This window comes from Dendrobates tinctorius, unplaced genomic scaffold, assembly GCF_039654945.1.
Source record: "Dendrobates tinctorius isolate UK_male_01 unplaced genomic scaffold, ASM3965494v1 ptg000189l, whole genome shotgun sequence".
In the NCBI taxonomy this organism is placed as follows: Eukaryota; Metazoa; Chordata; class Amphibia; order Anura; family Dendrobatidae; genus Dendrobates; species Dendrobates tinctorius.
In genome coordinates, this window is record NW_027361856.1 from 5,220,672 (window position 1) to 5,235,498 (window position 14,827).

Sequence of the window (14,827 nt, forward strand, 5' to 3'; positions counted from 1 at the left end):
ACCTCTCCCACGCATCAGTTGGATTACAGAGCTTGAGAGGCTACCATGGTTAGTATACAACCTATCTATCCTATTTGCCAAAAAAATTTTATACCATCTCCCACATAAGGTAAATTTGTGAACAATCTTCTAAAGGAGTGCACCCCTATATGTGAACAAGGGAGGGAACTAAGGGTGCTGTCATGGGCTTCCGAAAAATACTGTTACCGGTACGTAACTTAATACTTTATTCGGACTCCCATGACAGCACCACGAGAGAATTACAGACATGTAAACTAATTTAGGGAGGGACTACAGCCTGCAGCACCCTTAGGCCGCTTTCACACTTCAGGCTTTCGGTATCCGGCATGGTGCGGCGAAAAACCGGACTACCGGATCCGGCCGCAAACGCAGACACCGGATCCTTCTTTCTGCCGGATATATTCCTGGCAGAGAAGGTTTCCGGGCATGCGCAGTGCGAAAAAAACGGTCCGGCGTTGGGAAAAAACGTTGCATGCAACGTTTTTTCCAGACGCCGAACCAGCTATTTTCTCCGGATCCGGAAAAAACCGGACGCGCAGCATTGCCATCCGGCGCAATGCAGCACCAATGAAACAGCACGGGGAAAAAGCCGGATCTGGTCGTAACAGGCGCCGGATCCGGCAGTCCGGTTTTTCGCCGCACCATGCCGGGTACTGAAAGCCTGAAGTGTGAAAGTGGCATTAGCCCAAAGGTGAGATCTGAGGAGGCACCCATGTCTAACCGATAGTGGTTAGAAAAGGTGGAAGGAGATGACCAGGTGGCCGCCTTACATATCTGGTCAATTGACACTCCAGATCTCTCTGCCCAAGATGATGCCATGGCACGAGTGAAATGCGCCCTCAGGTTCTGTGGAGCCGGACCGCCACCTGCTGTGTAGGCAAGAGAGAGAGCCTCCCTAATCCACCTCGCTAACGTGCGCTTTGACACTCTACACCCTTTCCTGGGACCTTGGAAGGATAAAAATAATGCGTTCTCCCTCCTCCAAGGATCCTTGGCTGCTAAATATTTAAGAAGGCATCTCTTAACATCTATAGTCTGAATTTTTGTTCTTTAGGAATGGTTTGATTAGGGAGGAAGGAAGGCAGAACTATCTCTTGTGTCCTATGAAAATGAGATGCTACCTTGGGAAGGTATGCCGGGTCTGGCCTTAGGATTACTCTATCCTGTAAGAATTCTGTGTAAGGTGGCAATCTGGAAAGTGCCTGTATGTTGCTTATTCTACGTGCAGATGTTATTGCTACCAAAAAGGCTGTCTTAAGTGATATCATCTTTAGTGAAGCAGAATCCAGAGTTTCAAACGGTCTTTCTGTCATGGCTGTCAGGACTAAATTTAAGTCCCAAGGTATACACCTATCCTTGAGTATGGGTCTCGATCTGGTAACTGCCTTAATGAATCTCGCCACCCAATGGTTACCGGCAATGTCGCATGCAAATAGGGCCCCTAAAGCTGAAACCAGTACTTTTAATGTACTAGTGGCAAGGCCCAACTCGAGACCTTTCTGGAGGAATTCCAGAATCTGTTTTATGGGTATTCCATCCCTGATATTAAACTCAATGGTGGACAGGAATCGCTTCCAGGTTCTAGCATAGATATCTGTGGTGGTTTGTTTCCTGCTTTTTAGGAGGGTATCAATTACATTTTTTGAGAATTCTCTATCTTTCAATAGTGCCCTCTCAAACACCATGCCGTCAAACGGAGTCCCGCTACTTGTGGGTGGTTGACTGGCCCCTGGTAGAGGAGATCTGGAAGGTTCGGCAGTACCCAGGGATCGCTCACTGACATGGTCCTCAACCATGCAAACCAGGTCCTTCTGGGCCAGAAGGGGGCAATTAATATGACCCTTGCCCGATCCTCCCTGACCTTCCTCACTACCAGAGGTAGAAGGTTCAAAGGTGGAAAGGCATATGCCAGCGAGAAGTCCCATTTTATTAGGAGGGCGTCCACTGCCAGTGGATTTTCCCTGGGATTTAGGGAGCAGAAAGTTTTTTCCTTCCTGTTTTCTTTGGTGGCAAAGAGGTCCACCTCCGGTTGACCCCATTTGCGGACAGTCTGGTTGTACCACCTTCAATTCAATTGCTGTCCCTCGCACTCACTTAATTTGCTGTTCCCATCACCCCCACTTCATTCTTTGCAGTCCCCATCACCCCATATCATCATTTGCAGTCCCCCTTCATCACTTGCAGCCCCCTATCATTTCAACATGTGCAGTACCCTCTCAAACACACTTCATCATTTACAGTCTCACTCTCCCCCACCTCACCCATTTAAAAAAGCAAAAATGTTTTTTATACTTACCTCAGTCGTTCCCAGGGCGTAAAGTGTTCTCAGCAGTGAAGCATCTAGAATGTATGGGCTGTAGTCAGGACCTGCAGAGTCATTCTAGCTACAGCCGAGCAGGAGCTGTGCAGCCGACTAGGTAAGATGGCTGTGGACAGCTCCAAAAAGGCTCCTGGGCCCCAGCGCTAATGTGTGCCGCAGTGCACTTTATTTTAGTGCACGATGGTGCCCGATCAGCAGAAGCACAAGAGCGGGGCTGCGGACCTGCAGGCCCCCCTCTGTTCTGCTGCTAACCAGGCCCCATACAGCAGTAAGGGCAGTAATGCCCTGATGGCGGCCCTGCTTGGCTTCATTCAGCCTCTCTGTTGTGAAAGCCTGGAAGTTTGGGGTTATTCTGCACTGTTATTTCTGCTTTTTCTATGGAGAGTGAACCATTTGTACAATATTTTCTTTAGGCACTTTGTATGATTGAATCATTGTAATATCTGCCCAAAAATTAGTGTATATTTATGCACTTTGCACTTCCAGTCAGTCTGTTTGTTCCCCCCATTAAGATTAGCACCCTCTGTATTTTAACCATTATCTACTATATAATCTTCTAAGGCTAGTTTCACATTAGCGTTTACGGCCGCAGCGTCGGGCTGCGCACGGCCGCCGGTAAGCCCCGCCCCTTGCCGCGCCTCCGCCAGTAGCTCCGCCTACGGGCGCATGACGCTGCATGCGTCCTGCGTCCCCTATCTTTAGCACTGGGGAAGCAGGCCATGCGCAGGTATGCGTTTGGCGGCGCATGCGTCCTTTTGACGCTGCGCAGAGCGCACAAAATTGCATCAGGTTGCGTTTGGCGCTTGTCGGCGCAGCGTCAAAAGGACGCATGCGCCGCTAAACGCATACCTGGCACGGCCTGCATCCCCAGTGCTAAAGATAGGGGACGCAGGACGCATGCAGAGTCATGCGCCCGTAGGCGGAGCTACTGGCAGGGGGCGGGGCTTACCGGCGGCCGTGCGCAGCCCGACGCTACGGCCGTAAACGCTAATGTGAAACTAGCCTAATTCTGTCGGGCGCGACCAATCAGCGACAAGTGCGGTCCAGCCTCGAATTGGTGCGGCATTCGAACGACATACGCCACCGCTACCGTCGGGAGATCTGCGGCGCTAGCCACTGATCTCCCGACGGTTGCCGTGGGTCATCTCCTGGTCAGCGGCGACGCAGCTGGGAGATGACCGGCGCAGCGCTCAATGTGCGGATGGTACCCAGGGTCCGGAGGAGAGGAGACTCTCCTCCAGGCCCTGGGTACCATAAACCTGTAAAAAATAGAATTAAAATAAAAAATAGTGATATACTCACCTTCAGACGGCCCCCGGACTCTTTCCCTTCTCTCATCACGCGCCCGGCATCTTCCGGTCCCAGTAATGCTTTGCGCGAAATACCGCTGATGACGTCGCGCTCACGCGAGAGTGACGTCATGTCCGGTCCTTCACGCTGAGCATTACTGGGACCGGAAGATGCCGGGAGCATGGAGAGGAGTTCAGGGGCATTCGGAAGGTGAGTATATCTCTCTGTAACGGAAATCCCGTGTGCAGAGCACTGTGCCCTCCCAATGCGATAGCATCAGGCCTCCATCTAGTTTTTAATATATGCCTAATAAAGCTTAATATTTTAGGATTATACTCCATGAGCATGTAATGCTATCTCCTAACAAAACAATATAATAATCAGCCCCCCAGTACCCTGTCGCCCCTCAGCCCTCACAATACCATCATGCTCTCACTCACCCCCCAGGACCCTGTCCCCCTCCCCCACTTTAGCCCCCACAATACCCCATCCTCTCACATTCACCTGCCTGTGCCCTGTCCCCCTTCCCCCACTTGTCCCCCCTTCCCCACTTCAGCCGTACAGTGCAGGGGGAAGACTCTACAACTGGCCACTGTGATACCAGCGTGCAGAGTCTCCGTCAGGCAGGGGAGCAGGCATTTTCCTGCTTTCCTCCTGTGCTGTGTTCTGCCTCATGACTCCCTGTGGGCCCCTTCATGTGACGGGCCCGGGGCGACGGGCCCGGGGCGACAGCCCCCTCTGCCCTCCCCAGTAGCTACGCTACTGCGCCTGATGTTGAATACTCAGAATCCTTCTGAGAAATGGCTGCTGATCTCGTTCTGTGGTGACTCATTAGTCCACAGCCATGCCTGACCCCGGCGTTTAATTATGATGAGTCAAATGAAGATTTGCGAGCAGACCAGTCTCATGTGTCCTCCCATGTGACCCTGCTTTTACCTTTGTGTCTTTTAGGATTCTTCCAAAGTATTGGAGTCTACAGACAGCCAAGCTCCTGATGACCCCGAGGAACAGCGTTTATATGCCCGACCTGAGGAGAAAAGCTCCTCCTCCAAGAATCCTTCACCTTTGCACTCTGAACTAACTGAGCACAAGGCACCGACCCCCATCAATAACAGAGACCCTGACTTAAAAGACAGGGTTGTGTTAAATGGCACAGCCACCAGTGTTACTGAGAAGCTCGCCCAACTTATTGCCACCTGCCCACCTTCCAAGTCTTCCAAAATCAGAGCCAAAAAGCAGTCCGGGTCCACTCAGGGCGGCACAGTCACCGATGAGTGGGGAGCGCTGCGCATGGACTCTGCTTCAGTCGGGAAACGTTCTGCCCTACCTAATGGATCCTCGGACAACCCCGTCAAAAGCACCAGCCCAGTGTTAGAGCATACTAGTGTACGACAAGCCGAGGAGAGCATCCTGGAAAACACCAGGAAAAGTGCGCCTCTTGATAAAGGGATGTCTGAGACGCAGGAGAAGCTAGGTCCTATATTTTGCACTTCATTGGACTACAGGAAGGGGAATGCATCTGATGCTCCCACCGCCGTGTCACCTTTCCGTGAAGGAACTCTGCAGGCTCTGAAGTCCTGCAGCAGGAGCTCAAATGTGAACGGTCCCCAGTCCCCCTCTAGCTCATTGCACTTAACCCCTAACACATTACACGTGGAATGTATTGATGAGCCAAGTGACAAAAGCTCGTTTATATCGCATGCCACCGCCGTACCGGGTCCGGGAGCCTCCCTGCACTCTTCAGACTTCCTACACAACCAGAATAAGATCTGTAAGGAGGTGAAAGTAAGCAGCCGTCTGGTCCCTGGACCCTGTGCATCTGCCAAAAAGCCTACCCAGCGCGTGGAGCCTGCTACTCACAAGTCTGACCCCTCCATTGTCAGCTTTGCCAGTTTGCTTAGGAAAAAGCAGCAGATAAAAGTTACCCTGACGGAGAAATTGAGCTCCAGTGTGCAACCTGAACCTCCAGGAAAAAAACACTTCAGAAGACGAAAAGGCAGGAAGCCCCGGTGGACTAAAGTACCCACCAAAAATATCCATTCCTCCAGGGAACAACAGAACCATCAGCAAGCCAGACCTGACAAAGGTGGCGGCAGAGCAGCACTGTCTAGTCACGTGCAGAAGTCTACATTGCCCATACCAAGCTCTTCAAACCATGTACCTGCCAAGGAGGCCCACAAGGAATCGCCGAGACTACATGGCACTCTCCGGAGCTATAAAATGGCATGCCTTTCACCTGAGAAGCCCAGCAAGGGAAAGCCAAAGAGTAAGGACATTCCACATTTGGACAGCCCTCTTAAAAGAGCCCTAAAAATCCCATCCTGTAAGGTTGTTTCCTCACAGTCTAGAGAAGAGGCGGGTCCTCCCGTTCTGCAGCCTGAAATACAGATGCCCTCTTTGAAAGCTAATCTCTCTAGGTCGTTATTTCCGCGGAAGAGAGGTAGACCCAGAAGGGACGCGGCCCCACCACTGCGGGCTCCACCTGTGCTCTCTGTCGCACCTTTTTTGGTGACCCATAATCCAAAACGAACAGATTGTGAAAGTAATTGGAAGCAAAATGAAGATGCTCTGCACAGCAAACTTCACCACACCGACAACTCCTATAGAGCAGGCCCTACATGTGGTGAGCCAGACAAGAAGTCTGTGCGGAGGAATAATGGGCAGCTCATGAAGACCATCATACGGAAGATCAATAAGATGAAGACCATCAAGAGGAAGAAGCTTCTGAGCCAGATCCTCTCCGCTGGCACTGACCAAAGCTGCAAGGGGAAAGTGCAAGCAAAAGTGCCGGGACCTGTCTGTTCGTTGGCTGCCACCTTCAGCTCCAAGCTGGGCCAGCAAATAAATGTCAGCAAAAAAGGCACCATCTACATCGGGAAGAGGCGAGGCCGGAAGCCAAAAGCAACCACTGACTGCATCTTGGCCAGGACCGCCACCACTGAGAGTTTAGTGGTGAAAACTGGCCAGCCGGAGTCCATTGTGTCACCTGTGATGTCTCCAGCTATGCCCAGTGCCCAGACCTTCCCTTCTCCTGTTACCTCTTTCTCTTCTGCTGCTAGTGATACCCAGAACCCATTAAGCAACGATGCCAGCTTTGTGGAGCCAAGCTCAGTGCCATACGCTCACATACCCTCTCGGCACGGTTCCTTCCTCCAGACGCTGGCCATGAGAAAAGCTTCCAAGGATTCTCGGCAGCTGTCCCCCCCGACATTAATGCCGAACTCTCCGTCTCACGTAAACGAGATGACGTCTCTGAAGGAAGCCACGTCCTCTCCCATCAGTGAGTCTCACAGTGACGAGACAATCCCCAGTGATAGCGGCATCGGGACGGACAACAACAGCACCTCAGACCGCGCTGAGAAGTTCTGTGCCCAAAAGAAGAGGAGGCATTCTTTCGAGCACATCTCACTCGTCGCTCCAGAGGTTTCAGCTGTTCTCGGCAACCTCAAAGAGAAGCACAAGCACAAGTGCAAGCACCGGAGCTACAACGTCATATCCTACGACAAAATCAAGAGACAGAAAAGGAAGCGGAAAAAGAAGCACCCGCAGCTACGCAGTCGGCAGGACGCAGATTTCCTGGCCGAGCTGGAGGAGATCATGGCCCACCTGAGCGAGCTCCACATTACCCATCGCAGTCATCACTTCATCCCCAGAGATTTGCTCCCCACAATATTTCGCCTCAACTTCAATAGCTTTTACAGTCGCCCAACATTTCCTCTGGACCCTTTGCACTACATCCGAAAACCGGATCTAAAAAAGAAAAGGGGGCGTCCTCCTAAAATGCGGGAGACCTTGTCAGAAATGCCATTTATGCACAGCCTGGGCTTCCCGCTCTCCAACACAGGCTTCTACCCCTCATACAGCATGCCTTACTCCCCCTCACCTCTTACAGCTGCCCCCATCGGCTTAAGTTATTATGGACGATACCCCCCTACTATTTATCCTCCCCCTCCATCCCCATCATTTACCGCACCACTGCACCCACCATCTTATATGCACACGGGTCATCTCCTACTTAACCCCGCAAAGTACCATAAGAAGAAACACAAGCTGCTGCGGCAGGAAGCCTTTCTAACTACCAGCCATACCCCACTCCTGCCAGTGGGTACGTACCCCAGCGTCCCACCAGACATGGCGTACAGCTGGATGGTCGAGCACAAACACCGGCACCGCCACAAGCACCGAGACCACCGCTCCGAACAGCAGGCGCTCTCCATCGACCCTCTGGCTGGAGTCGGCTCTTCTAGGACCGTTCTGGGCTCTTTAAAACGTTACAGATTTGGGAAAGATCATATGACCGATCGGTACAAACACAAAGACAAGCACCGCTGCCACCTATCGTGTGGTCACCTGACTCCTTCCAAAGGGTTAATGAGCCGAGAAGAGCCGTGGCTCCGCAGAGAGAACCCCGAGTCCAACTCATTGGCTCTCGGACTTCAGACTCCACTACAGATCGACTGTTGCAGTGGTTCTCCTGGCCTCTCGCTTGGTAATCACACTGCCGCTTCTGAACCTGCCAGCAGCGAAGAGCACACCAACCTCTTCACCAGCGCAATAGGGAGCTGCCGGGGCGGACTATCAGCAGGCGCCAGCCGCAAAGCACTTAGTGATTGCCAATCCTTATTCTCAGACGGCAGGTGGCTGAGGAAGGAGAGCCCCCCATCCCAGTCAGGTAATGGTGATAATGGTGGTGATGTCGTTAGGTGGCATTCTGTCTCATGTCCCAAGGTATGGCCTGACCCTCCTCCTGGCACTGATGGCCCCCCATGGATATGATATTGTTTCTAGTCATTTTCCGTGATGGAGTGACGCTGAGGTTGTAGGTGATGTCCCGTGTAATGATCTCCTCATCTTTCAGCTTTTCAGGAGCGAAGCTTGAGAACACCGGAGCGGTCAGGATGTAGTCCTCCCAGAAGACGGAGTGCCTCAGAGAGTACTGCATGCTCAGGTACGTAAGCAATGGACAGTGCTACAATGCTCAGAAAGCTCAGCCACTGCAGAATGAAAACCTCCAAATTCTCCCCATATTCCGGACTCTGCTTGTTGTCAGTCATTGGGTCTCCACACACTGGGTTGTGCTGCCCTCGGCACTGACGAGGGGCCGCTGTCCCTCGGCAGGACCAAATCAAGATGCAGTCTCACTGCTGTTTAAATTCATTGACTGCAATCATACGTTTTGATAATTGTGAGGTATAAAAAACAAGTCGCTTAGAAGGTTGCCAGCCTTGATTTGGTTGATGGTGACCTATATTTTACATTGGACATGAAGGAGTCTCTGGCTGCAGAGGCTCCACACTGTCAGAATTGGGGGGCCTCGTGGAGACGCAGACCAGGTTATGTCACTAGGAGATGGTAATGTAGACATCGGTGACTGCATGTGACAAGATTAAATCCGTGGAAACCGACCTTTTATTTCTATGGGATCACTAGAGGCGGTGAGATACGTATGATGTGTTCTGGAAGGTGGGTGGGGCGCTGTTCTGGGTGCGCCTGTATGTAACAAATTGGACCTTCTTGTTTCAGTCATGGGGATTCCTTTGCGAGGTACGAGGCATGGCTCTGCTGGTTATGAATCGGTGGACGGCTTGCTGCACAGGAATGGCTGTGGAGAGAAGCAGAGTGCTCTGGCCAAGGAGGTGGACATGGTCCTTACCGCAAACATCTCAGTGTCTCCCTCCTCCAGCCCAGCTAGAGGATTTAACCTGGAGAAGAGCCAGGGCAAGTCAGACCCCGGACCTCCAGAATCCCAAATAGACAGCATGTCCTCTAATCGTCTGCCCAGTAACTACGCCAGCCACAGTCTGAAGAGGAGCGTAGTGGAGGCCATACACAAGCAGGCACGCAGAATGTGTAACTACAACCGCATCCTGGCCTCCAAGAAGAACTTGGACCATGTCAACAAGATCCTGAAAGCCAAGAAGCTGCAGAGACAGTCCCGGACTGGGAACAACATAGTTAAGAGACGGCCTGGAAGACCCCGCAAATACCCCTTGCAGAATGGCCTCCCTCTGCAGCTGATCTCCCGGACCCTCAGTGGACGGGCAGACACCGTTACTGATGTCATTGAGGCTGTAATACAAGGTGTGAGCCTGGAGAGTGAGCTTTGCAGAGGCTGGAAGAGGAAGCACCATGAGCTGGAGAAGACAGAGAAGAGGCAGAGGAGTGAGGAGGACCCGGACCCCACCAGCAGGTACAGAGGACTGTGTATGCATTTTCCCATCTGTCTGCCTATAGGTTAAATGAAGGAATAGGGAATGACGCTGGTCAGTGATTTCTGCTGCCTTAATCCTTTACAGTGTGGCTGACCTGCATCTTGGAGAAGTTGCCCCCAGTCATGATGTTGACACAAGCCGCAAAATGTGTGACAGTGGTCCGTCCTGTCACCTGACACCACTGGTGCAGCGAGAGAAGAAGGTCGCTCGTCTGCCCAAGAAGAAGTTCCAGAAAGCTGGCCTCTTCTCCGACGTGTATAAAGTCGCAGAGTGAGTAATGTGAGTGAGCAGTGCTGCTTGCCGAGGACAGTGTGCTGCTTCCCGAGGGCAGGGCTGGGAACGCGGAGAGGGAACACTGTGATGAGTGGTGCATGTAGCGCTGATGTGTATACTGTTACGTGGGAGGGTGAGGCACAGGCTCATTGACAATGTTGCTATTAAAGGGGTTGTCCAATTCTGCGAAAGAAGCAGATCCTCTCCAAAAGGGGAAGTCTACGGTCACTGCTATGTGTCGGTTAGGGTATGTGCACACATTGCGGATTCTGCTGGGGATCCACAGCGAATTTGGCCCTGCGGTTCCGCAGCAGAACTGCAAGTGATGTACAGTACCATTGTAGTGTAGGGAAAACAAAATCCGCAGTGCACATGCTGCGGATTTTTCCGTGCAGATTTGCTGCGGATTGAAAACTTCAGCATGTCACTTCTTTTGTGCAGATTTGCTGCAGTTTTACACCTGCTCCATTCTAGAAATCCGCAGGTGGAAAACTGCAGGGGAAAACCGCACAAAAACTGTAGTAAATCCGCAGGTAAAACGCAGGTCATTTTACCTGTGGATCTAGCAAAAGCTGAAGGGAAAATTTCTCAGCAGATTCAACACTGTATGCACATACCCTAACTCTTATACTATTCTGACAGCTATGGAGGTGGGGTGTTCTCAAAGTGACAAGTGTGTCCGCTCCATGTTTGGTTGCCTGGTTGTCATATCCGTGTGTCGGAGACGGGGTGTGGCATCAGTGTTTCGGGGGTTGAGTTGTTGCATCCGTGTGTCGGGGCCAGGATGAGAGGTCTGTATGTCTGGGACTGGGTGTGGTGTTCGTGTGTCTGGGACTGGGTGTGGTGTACGTGTGTCAGGGACTGGGTGTGGTGTCTGTGTCGGGGACTGGGTGTGGCGTCCATGTGCCTGGGACGGGGTGTGCTGGGACGTGGCGTCCGTGTGTCGGGGACGGGGTGAGGCGTCTGTGTGTCCGGGGTGTGGCATCAGTGTGTTGGCAGATGGGTTGTTGCATCCGTGTGTCGGGGCCAGAGTGAGAGCTCCGTGTGTCGGGGACGGGGGGTGGTCGGGCTTGGGCGTGGCAGCCATGTGTCGGGGGCCACTTTGGGGGCCGGGTGTGGCGTCCGTGTCGAGGACAGGTTGTTGCATCTGTGTATTGAGGCCAGGGTGTGGCGTCCGTGTTTTGGTATCTGGGTGTGGCGTCCGTGGGACGGGGTGCGTCGTCCGTGTGTCTGGGACAGGGTGCGGCGTCCGTGTGTCGGGGACGGGGTGCGGCGTCCGTGTGTTGGGGACAGGGTGTGGCATCCGTGTGTCGGGACAGGGTATGGCGTCCGTGTGTGTTGGGGTGTGGTATCCATATGTCAGGGACAGGGTGTGGCGTTAATGTGTGGTATCAGTATGGTGGGGTGTGGCATCAGTGTGTCGGGGACGGGGTGTGGCATCCGTGTGTCAGGGATGAGTTGTGAAGTCCGTGTGTCACCTCTTGTGTCTTCATTCTGCAGCCCTAAGACCCGCCTGATGCAGCTGAAGAAGGAGAAGTTGGAATACGTCCCCCGAGAGCAGGAGTACGGGCTGCTGCCGGCCCCCATCCACATCGGTGAGTGGTCAGTACAAGGCACTAAAGTCTGAGGGATCTGTTGGTCAGCACCATTTCTGGTGATGGTGCACGGTCCTGGTACATAGTTCTCATTCACGATCCTGGTACCTCCCCCACTCCTGGTGCACGGTTTTGGTGCACAGTCCTGGTGCACGGTTTTGGTGCACAGTCTCTGGTAGCGCCCCTTCTCCTGGTGCACGGTCCTGGTAGTACCCCCACTCCTAGTGCATGGTACTGGTAGTGACCCCACTTCTGGAGTACTGTCCTGATAACACCCCCACTCCTGGTGCACGTCCTGGTAGCGCTTCCACTCCTGGTGCATGGTCCTGGTGCACTATCCTGATAGCGCCCCCACCCCTGGTGCAGTGTCCTGGTAGCGCCTTTACTTCTGGTGCATGGTTCTGGTAGCGCCCCAACTCCTGGTGCATGGTCCTGGTAGCGCCCCCAGTCCTGGTGCCACCTTCTCTCTTTGTGCACTGTCCTGGTAGCGCCCCCACTCCTGGTGCACTGTCCTGGTAGCGCCCCCACTCCTGGTGCACTGTCCTGGTAGCGTCCCCACTCCTGGTGCACGGTCCTGGTAGCGTCCCCGCTCCTGTTGTGCGGTCCTGGTAGCGTCCCCGCTCCTGGTGTGCGGTCCTGGTAGCGTCCCCACTCCTGGTGTGCGGTCCTGGTAGCGTCCCCACTCCTGGTGTGCGGTCCTGGTAGCGTCCCCACTCCTGGTGTGCCGTCCTGGTAGCGTCCCCACTCCTGGTGTGCGGTCCTGGTAGCGTCCCCACTCCTGGTGTGCGGTCCTGGTAGCGTCCCCACTCCTGGTGTGCGGTCCTGGTAGCGTCCCCACTCCTGGTGTGCGGTCCTGGTAGCGTCCCCACTCCTGGTGCGCGGTCCTGGTAGCGTCCCCACTCCTGGTGCGCGGTCCTGGTAGCGTCCCCACTCCTGGTGCGCGGTCCTGGTAGCGTCCCTACTCCTGGTGCACGGTCCTGCTAGAACCCCCATTCCTGTTGCACGGCCCTGGTAGCGTCCCAACTCCTGTTGCACGGTCCTGGCAGCGCCCCCACTCCTGGTGCATGGTCCTGGTAGCCCCCCCCCCCCTCATGGTGCATGGTCCTGGTGGCGCCTCCAGTCCTGGTGCACGGTTCTGGCAGCATCCTCACTCCTTGTGCGCTGTCCTGGTAGCGCCCGTACTCCTGGTCCTGGCATCTCACAGATGAGCTGTGCTCCTGGCCGGCCGCCACCATTGCTCAATGAGGCCTTTGTTGTAGTTGGTGAGGTCACCCCAGAAGGAGCCGATTCCCAGCAGATTGGGCTCTTCCTGGAGCTGCCGGGAACAGAGATGTCCTAACTGAGGGCAGATGAATAATCGCCCGGGATATCTCCTGCCCTTCTCATCATGTGACCAGCATTGGTGGTCCCCGACGTCTGGTACCTGAGGGGCCACAGAGCGGAGTCTCATCAGCCCTTCCTTTTGTGTTTCAGGAAAGTATCTGCGACATAAGAGAAGCGACTTCCAGCTGCCATACGACATCCTGTGGCAGTGGAAGCACAATCAGGTAGGTGCAGAGGATGAGGGTGCGGGTGGTCTGCACACTGGCTGGTCCACGCCGTCTCTCGTATTTCCACACTCTCTCTCTCGTAGTTGTACAAGAAGCCGGATGTGCCGCTTTACAAGAAAATCCGCTCCAGTAAGTAACCCCCCTGTCCAGAGTGCACCCTAAACAGGAGGTGTCCAGGCATGGTGCTGTACCCCCACGTGGCTCCCCGTACAAGGGGTGTCCTGTATATGTGACCCCATGATGCTGTACCCCCACACTGCACCCCGTACAGGTGTGTCCTGTATATGTGATCCCATGGTGCTGTAACCCCACACTTCACCCCGTACAGGGAAATCCTGTATATGTGACCCCATGCTGCTGTACCCCCACACTGCACCGCATACAGGGGATGTTCTCTGTATGTGACCCCATGATGCTGTACCCCCACACTGCACCGCATACAGGGGGTGTCCTGTATATGTGACCCCATGGTGCCGTAGCCCCACACTGCACCCCTTACAGGGAGTGTCCTGTATATGTGACCCCATAGTGCTGTACCTCCACAGTGCTCCCCGTACAGGGTTGTCCTGTATATGTGACCCCATGGTGCGGTACCTCCACAGTGCTCCCCGTACAGGGTTGTCCTGTATATGTGACCCCATGGTGCTGTAGCCCCACACAGCTCCCCGTACAGGGGTTGCCCTGTATATGTGACCCCATGGTGCTGTAGCCCAACACAGCACCGCATACAGGGGGTGTCCTCTGTATGGGACCCCATGATGCTGTACTCCCACACTGCACCGCATTCAGGGGGTGTCCTGTATGTGTGACCCCATAGTGCTATAGCCCCACACTGCACCCCGTACAGGGAGTGTCCTGTATATGTGACCCCATGGTGCTGTACCTCCACACTGATCCCCATACAGGGGCTGTACTGTATATGTGACCCCATGATGCTGCACTCCCACACTGCACCGCATTCAGGGGGTGTCCTGTATATGTGACCCCATGGTGCCGTAGCCCCACACTGCACCCCGTACAGGGAGTGTCCTGTATATGTGACCCCATGGTGCTGTACCTCCACACTGCTCCCTGTACAGGGGATGTACTGTATATGTGACCCCATAGTGCTATAGCCCCACACTGCACCCCATACAGGGAGTGTCCTGTATATGTGACCCCATGGTGCTGTACCTCCACACTGATCCCCATACAGGGGCTGTACTGTATATGTGACCCCATGATGCTGTACTCCCACACTGCACCGCATTCAGGGGGTGTCCTGTATATGTGACCCCATGGTGCCGTAGCCCCACACTGCACCCCGTACAGGGAGTGTCCTGTATATGTGACCCCATGGTGCTGTACCTCCACACTGCTCCCTGTACAGGGGATGTACTGTATATGTGACCCCATAGTGCTATAGCCCCACACTGCACCCCGTACAGGGAGTGTCCTGTATATGTGACCCCATGGTGCTGTACCTCCACACTGATCCCCATACAGGGGCTGTACTGTATATGTGACCCCATGATGCTGTAGCCTCACACTGCACCCCATACAGGTAGTGTCCTGTATATGTGACCC

The 14,827-nt window shown here is 53.9% G+C and overlaps 1 protein-coding gene across 4 annotated transcripts in view; it reads left to right on the forward strand.

Annotated features, from left to right (window-relative positions):
• ASH1L (ASH1 like histone lysine methyltransferase) overlaps positions 1–14,827 on the forward strand; it is a 126,458-nt gene that overhangs the window by 96,019 nt on the left and 15,612 nt on the right. For all 4 annotated transcript variants that reach the window (XM_073552306.1, XM_073552308.1, XM_073552305.1 and 1 more), the window contains exons 3-9: positions 4,583–8,303; positions 8,490–8,579; positions 9,155–9,821; positions 9,928–10,113; positions 11,617–11,711; positions 13,185–13,258; positions 13,345–13,390. In XM_073552306.1, coding sequence (XP_073408407.1) covers positions 4,583–8,303; positions 8,490–8,579; positions 9,155–9,821; positions 9,928–10,113; positions 11,617–11,711; positions 13,185–13,258; positions 13,345–13,390 — 4,879 coding nt within the window. The remainder of the gene's footprint in view (positions 1–4,582; positions 8,304–8,489; positions 8,580–9,154; positions 9,822–9,927; positions 10,114–11,616; positions 11,712–13,184; positions 13,259–13,344; positions 13,391–14,827) is intronic.